This window comes from Penaeus monodon, chromosome 3 (assembly GCF_015228065.2).
Source record: "Penaeus monodon isolate SGIC_2016 chromosome 3, NSTDA_Pmon_1, whole genome shotgun sequence".
In the NCBI taxonomy this organism is placed as follows: domain Eukaryota; kingdom Metazoa; phylum Arthropoda; class Malacostraca; order Decapoda; family Penaeidae; genus Penaeus; species Penaeus monodon.
In genome coordinates, this window is record NC_051388.1 from 40,756,185 (window position 1) to 40,763,684 (window position 7,500).

The window sequence follows — 7,500 nt, forward strand, 5'->3', positions numbered from 1 at the left end:
ATGCATATTTATGTCTATTGTATGCATACTTATCATATGTTATATATCCTCATCACTTGTTTATTCTAATTTTAGTTTATTAAGACTTGGATATTACTCACTTCAGCATTATGTGCATACTCCAAGAAGAACTTTTCAAGGAAATCTCGCAGTCGAAGAGAATGGGTGTTACACTCTGGCCCACAGGACATAATGGGGTAAACAGCTATGAATGCATCAACAAAGGCATTGAGAGTCAGTGATCCTTCACCAATGAGAGACACAAATACCTCGGTGAAAACTTCTTTCTTGTGCTCTGCTAAAACCTAAAAAAAGAAAAGGAAGAGACTTAGCATAAAAATTATAGGTTCTTGGTGTCTGCTTTATTTCAGTTTCATAAAATGCATATGCTTTTAAATTTTAAGCAATGATATATACCACAAGTTCAAAGATTGTAAACCAAAAAGTTAATAAAAAATATATAGCAAAGACATTGTTTTCACATTTCAAAACTGCATCAAAAGTAATAATCAATGTGCCATACAGCAACACATTTTTTGTAAGTATTAAGTACAAAACTGAACTAACACTATGCTTTACTCCTTCCTTCATACAGTACAGTTATTACACATACTTGTGCTAAAGGTGAGAGCCTGGTTGATCCATCTTCCAATGTGAACAGAAGACGCGAGTGTTGCAGTAAAGCCACAACAAGCTGATAAGCTCTCAGTGAAGCTAAAACAGTTGAGACCTAGCAATAAAGAAAAAGAATTTATAAAGACAGGAAATATTACATACATTTCTGAGCAATATTACATGTTGCATTACATCTCATACTTAAGGATCCTACCCTACCTGTTCAGGAGATCCCCTGTCCAAAAACACGAGGGCAAGAGCAAGCACATCTGTGGGCCGTGGCTCATTTGTCTTGGATAATTCTTGCTTGATTATACTTAGCACCTGCAAAATGTGTGAGGATGAAATCAGTTAAAAAGAGAAAATAACTCTGTATTTGCTTTTTATGCTACTGATATTTAATCAACTTTATAATGAATCAGATGAAAAAGTATATCCTAAATCATTAGCAAAATGTGGTTAATTGTATAAATTCCATTTCAGGTTTGCAAGCAAAACTTCCTTATTATTACCTTATCTTTCTTGTACTCTGAAAAGCAGGTAGACTTGAGAATAATAGTTGAAACTTTCTCTGGTGCTACTTTCTCCAGCATTTCCAGCACACAATTAGCCTATGGGAACAACAAAGAACTTGTTATTAGTATCCTTTAACATTTTTTTGTTAACATAATGTTAATTAATTTTTTAATATAATTTCATAGAAGATTTTGTTACCTGTTGAGGGGGAAGTGCATGTATTGTATAAATACACTAACCATTGTGGTTTTGTGTTGTTAATTTTGTTTAAACAAATTGTTTTACAAGCACTTGGTTACTCAACTCAAGTAATTATCATTGTTAACCCATTCATGACAGGATTTCCTTGTGCTGGGCTTCACAGGCAGTCAGCCACTCGGGTGCACTTTTGACTGTGACATACCTGATCTTTCAAGAATGAGGCTAAAAGGAGACTTAAACCCACAAGATCCTATCTACCCTGATCATGGCTTACTGCAAAATAATTACAGTTACATGCATCACAATCATGGAAAGACCAGCTATTACTGGCAGAATTTTCTCTGTCTTTTTCTTTATGAATAAGATGTATGGCTTGTCCACCAATATATATCTGGTACTGTTTGGGAATGTTCCTTTAGCCACTTCCACTATATCATCTCAGCTATACTTACACCCTTTGTATGTCCTCCTCTGACTGAACCAATTACATGGTTGTTTTCCTGACACTTCTTCTGAATGAAATGTAGTGAGTGTGAAGTAGTCATTCTGGTGCTGCATACCATATTTCACCCAGTTAAACCCTAGATCCTCTTCCATTCCCCCTCCACACACCATACTAATATTATCAGAGTATTACTATTAATACATCCCATTAGTTTTAAACATATCTAAATACTAACTTTGATGAATTATATGAGAAAAAGATCATATCACATATGTCTTATTTACATATTCACAAGTAATTTATCAAGATTTTCATTCATTTGCAATGGGTAAATGTGAAAGATTTTTCAATTTTCCAGTCAACTGACACTTGAAATTTGAGATATGGAATGAAATAAATATTTCTGATCTGCAAAAAAAAAAAAAAAAAAAAAAAAAAAATTGCTTTAGCCACACTTGAAAAATCATGCCTTTTTTAGTGATTAGAGGGAGGACAGACAAACAGGGTATTTGTGGTTTTTGGAAGTCAAGTGTCCTTTTGAGGGGCTGTATCTCCTTAATGAAATGTTTAGCATGAGTCAAATAAGCAAACAGCTGTTTAGCTTATATAACATATAAAAGGCAAACAGTGCATGACATGGATGTACAAGTTATCTGGAAATGAGTTGTCACTACATAGCATAGATGTATTGAGAGTGAACAATTATCATAACAATTAAGGAATTATCATAACAATTATGACAAATCATAAATCATATGAATACAGTTCAACATGAGAGTAGGTAAGTCAAATAACTTGGTGGCTAAGTGCTTAAAAAGGAGAAGAAGAAGAAGAAAGAAAAAATATATAAAGCAAAACTGATGCACAGTACATGTAACTGGTAACAATTAGTTAATATCCTTTTATTGAAATTTTCTACTAATATTCTTTTCAAATACGATTTGTTATTCTCTTTCCAAATTCTTTTTCATATAATAAATTGCTTTTGTTTACATTTAAGTTACAGATGATCTGGTAATATCTTTTCTCTCAAGACTTTGTTTTAACTTTTTATTCTTGTTATATACTAAGGATTCATATTTTATATAAACATGATACAAAATAAACAACTAAAAAATACATGATTTATCATTTCATTTAACACATTTATATAATTAGTACTAACTGGATGACTATCTCCTAAATCTCTCAACCATTTAAAGCACTGTCTTTAAACCAAAAGGAGTTACAAATACATCTAAATGAAGACTCATTAAAAAAAACTATGAGAACAGATAATCTATTATAAAATGAATAAATCACTTTAAAAATTAGTCCCATATTGACAAACACTTTCAAGTTTCACTTCACAGAGAACAGATTAACAATATTCACAATACAATAACCAATACAACAGAACATATTGAATACCCAGGAACAGAATAACCATGACATATTAAGACAAATTCTCATTTACCTGTGCAGCTGTTAATGATGGGGTATTAGGGTGTAGCAGAAGAGAGGAGATAACAGCAACCAAACCAGGGCAAGTGAGCTCAAGTCTTTCAATCACTGCATCTGGACTCAGGCTTGAAACCTGGTAATATTGTGTTGCTTGACGCCACTCTGCTTCATTCTCACATCTGGAAAACGGTTATGTATTCATTTCTTGGATGTCATTCCAATAATCCATAAATAGAAGAATGACACAAACAAAACAAGAAAAAGAAGAAATCTCAATATCTGATATATGAAGAGGTACCACTACTAAACTACTAAAGTACTTTCAATGAAGCCTAATGAAAAGATGAATGACATTACAGTCATAATTTCCAAAGGCTACCTTATATATTTTTTATAATGAAAGATTCAAATTTAAAATGCTAGGTAATAAAAAGGTACTCCTATCAAACAAGTTTAATATAATGCTAGTACACAGACACAAAAGGGTCTTGCAAAGTAAATATGAACACAAAAACTTGGTGGAAAAAAACAATAATAAACAAATAGAGAAATGGAAAAAAAACAGCACAAATAAGGATATGCAGAAGGACTACCCACTGGGCATAATAATCTCCCAACAATGCAGATGAATCCTGTAAGAGAGAGTACAGGTCCTCCTCAGCCTCATCCTCTGTTGGCATTTCATGCTGGAGGGCAGTGGTAAGGACTAGGTGAGCCTCAAGGAGCAGGTGCAGGTAGGTAGAGGGGGAGGCAGATCTGTGGCTACGTCCAACTCGCACCATCTCCTTATAGAGACTGGCGGCACTCGGGAGGTGAAGTGAGTAAACAGTGTGGGATTTGTCACCACCTCTGAAAATGCAATAAGTTTGTCTTATAAGGTATGCCACTTAAGAAGGTGACAGCACATCTAAAAGTATGAAAGAAACATTTGTTATAGAAACAGTATATCAGAAAATGGAGTATATGTATTGCATAATTGTAATATTTATATTATTGAAAGCAACTAACTTATTCCTACAGAAATTAACAAAAAAGAACAAGATATAAACAATATATATAAAATACAGAACAGTTTATGATCTGAAAAGTAAATCTGCCCTTCCAGTGGATATCAGTATCTAAATGGAATCCACAAGAGAATCATAAAATCATGAAGTAACACTCACTCATTATTTGCAGCAATGAGTGCAAGACAGGAATCAGTCAGGGTCAAGCTTTCAACATTAAGGAAAGGTCGTAGACCCACTAAACACACTGTCTCTTCCCAGTGTGGAGGAACCTGGTAAATATTGTTAATATAAGGTGCACATCTATCAACAATAACCAGAACTCAGTTTCACCATCTACAATAAGTTTTCAGCATATAACACAATTCCCTTACTGCAAAACTGATCACAACCAAAAAGGAAAAATACTATCTACTAAGAAAGATAAACAAATCAGAACAATAATCATCACTATCAATTATGAATCATATTATATCATATTACCATCAATCAAATAAGTTAATAATACTCACAATCATATTCAGATCCTCAGGTAAATGAGAGACAACGACATGTGGATGAGGCCTCAGTGTGTATGTTTCAAGGCCAGTGAGTGTGAGTGCATGCAAAAGTGATGGTTCCAAGGCCACAGAGTAGACAGGCGCTGTGTATGAAAATACTCCTCCACGGACTACACTGTGCCCTGATAACAGATCAAAATTGAGTTGAGGACATTAAAATGAACCAATTGACTCTTTTTTTGTAAATACTACTAAAAAAAGGGCATTATGTAATCATTTTTTTATGTAATGAAATTATACAGAAAACGATAGATAAAGTCAATTGAATAAACCAAATATTAATAACCAAATAAACCTTTAAAAACATGTGGAGCTAATCCTTTGCTCACATAAAGGCTAAATAATTTTTGTTAACCAAAAGAAGAAGAAGAAGAAGAAGAAGAAGAAGAAGAAGAAGAAGAAGAAGAAGAAGAAGAAGAAGAAGAAGAAGAAGAAGAAGAAGAAGAAGAAGAAGAAGAAGAAGAAGAAGAAGAAGAAGAAGAAAGAAAGAAAGAAAGAAAGAAAGAAAGAAAGAAAGAAAGAAAGAAAGAAAGAAAGAAAGAAAGAAAGAAAGAAAAAAAACTCACCAAAGGGATCATCAGACAGGGTGATGTGATAAAGCTGGCCAACATGAGGTGTTGTCAGGAAAATGGAAGCCCCTACTTTTCTGGCTGAGCCATGGGGAAGCAAGGGATGTGATGCTTGTCTTGGAGTAGAAGCACCACCTATGGAAAATGATAACATTTAATATGCATAATCGAAAATCATATGCCTACTGTATTTGAGCTCATATCATTGATTTCTGCTAAAACAAAACTACTACTTATAGGAAATGAGTGGCCATATACCTTTCTTTCCTGCCTCGGCATCATAAACAGCCATGACCTTCAGGTTGGAAAATGGAATGTCTGGATCATTATTGTGATCTGCTCGGCGATGAATGAGTGTCACTGCTTCAAAGACATTCGGAGGCACCTTCTGAGCTGAACTTCCACTCACCAACTTCACCCTAACGTTAGAGCAACGTGAAGAACTGTAATCAAAATAATACATATAAAGGTAATAAAAGACATCATTTTTTTCATTTATGCAGAGTGCATTATGGTAACAATACTATAAAAAAAATATTTAACATATCTAAGTAAACATTCACTAAATATGTATAAAAAAGGAAGAAAATAACATGAAATTATAAAAAGCATAAATAATGAAAATAACAAAACATAACTTAATGATAGTGCCAGATCCTAATCCCTTCTGTCTGTCATAGAAACAGACAGGGAAAACAACACCACTTTTACCCTCTTTACTTATCACAGTGAATCTCAGCACCTACTTGATTGGGCCGATGATCTCGCCTGGCTCAGCCAAAGGCCCACAGTGTGCGGCTCCCACAAGTGATGGAAAGAGCAAGATGCGCTGGTCCTCAGAGGGCTTCTTGCGGCCATACGACAATGTTGGGACCCAGGTCAGTTCGCTGAGGTCTATGTAGTCCTCTGAATTGCGGATGACACTCAAAGATTCCTGTGTGTGAATGAGATATATAGCATGTGGGATAGAAACTACCAGTGATGTGGTGATTTCCTTATAAAACTTTTAATGTGTTTTTTAATTCGTAATATTCATAAATCTTTTGTACTATCTGGCACAGTTGGAATTGTTTTGTAAAATAACAAATGTAACATTAAAATGATTTTCTTATCCTGTAATTTTTCAAATAACAAGAACATAATGCATTTCCATAATCCCTTTCCTCTGTCAAAATAAAATTGAAATGAGGAAAAACAAAACAGATCCTCACCTCTTTTGGACTGGAGCGCTTACCCCTCAGTCTGCTGCTTGAACTGAGAGAGTCAATGCTTCTTCCTGGGGACCGAGAAGCCGATCGTGTCTTGGACTTTGAGCGGGACTTGCTCCTCTTTTCCTGTGGCTTAATTTCTTTCTCCTCTGAGGATGCCTTGAGAAGATGTGAGTTTATTGTCACCTGAAATATATGTGCTTCTGATTCTGAGACGCAGCCAATCAGATCTTCTGATATGGCTACTTCTTTGACAATGAAAGACATGTCAAGCTCAATGAGCTCTTCAAAGTCAATGAATTTCAGTTTAGAGATATCATGGGTCTTGTGGCAGAACCTGAAGATGGTCACACTTATTCCACATGAGACTGCAATGTTGCCTGTTGATTGGCAACAGGCAATATATTCTGCTGGTTTGCGTAGGGGTATTTCCACCATCTCCAAGTTGGCAACCCCAGACTGGCTGCTGGGAGTGACACGGCCTGCAATGCGAGCCCTCATTGGCTGGTTTGTGTTGTCCTGGTCCCAATTCAGGTACACCCTCACATACCTGTGGTCTCCACCATGTCGAGCTGGCTTGGTCTCCAAAGTACACACATAATTTCCTTAAAAAGAAATAAAACAAAATTGAAAGAAGCATAAAACATACATTTCCTACATTCTTTCCTGACAGTTACAGCTGTTCAAAATAAAATTAGAGCAAAGACAAAAATCACATCATATGCCACACATTTCTTAACACCCTACATCCCCACTCTGCCCCAAAACTTCCTCCACTTACCTGTTTCACAGTAAGCCAGCTGCTGAACAAGATCCACCGTAGGAAAGCTTCCATTGAGGACTCCACCTAGCTTCAGGTCTCGAACATCCACCTTGTGTTCTCCTCCCACCAGCAGGATATCAGCCTTTCCACGACTGACTCCTCTTCCCCCTGCG

General features: G+C 35.5%; 1 protein-coding gene across 4 annotated transcripts in view; it reads right to left on the bottom strand.

Moving 5' to 3' along the window:
- LOC119594643 overlaps positions 1-7,500 on the bottom strand; it is a 14,529-nt gene that overhangs the window by 3,373 nt on the left and 3,656 nt on the right. For 3 of the 4 annotated variants that reach the window (XM_037943709.1, XM_037943694.1, XM_037943718.1), the window contains exons 2-14: positions 7,346-7,500; positions 6,568-7,169; positions 6,103-6,290; positions 5,615-5,799; positions 5,354-5,491; positions 4,740-4,909; positions 4,387-4,499; positions 3,818-4,069; positions 3,234-3,399; positions 1,128-1,226; positions 835-939; positions 614-730; positions 102-305 (exon numbers count right to left, since the gene is read on the bottom strand). The exon at positions 7,346-7,500 is cut by the window's right edge and continues 63 nt beyond it. In XM_037943709.1, coding sequence (XP_037799637.1) covers positions 102-305; positions 614-730; positions 835-939; positions 1,128-1,226; positions 3,234-3,399; positions 3,818-4,069; positions 4,387-4,499; positions 4,740-4,909; positions 5,354-5,491; positions 5,615-5,799; positions 6,103-6,290; positions 6,568-7,169; positions 7,346-7,500 — 2,494 coding nt within the window. The remainder of the gene's footprint in view (positions 1-101; positions 306-613; positions 731-834; positions 940-1,127; positions 1,227-3,233; positions 3,400-3,817; positions 4,070-4,386; positions 4,500-4,739; positions 4,910-5,353; positions 5,492-5,614; positions 5,800-6,102; positions 6,291-6,567; positions 7,170-7,345) is intronic. The other variant, XM_037943702.1, reaches the window with a different exon arrangement.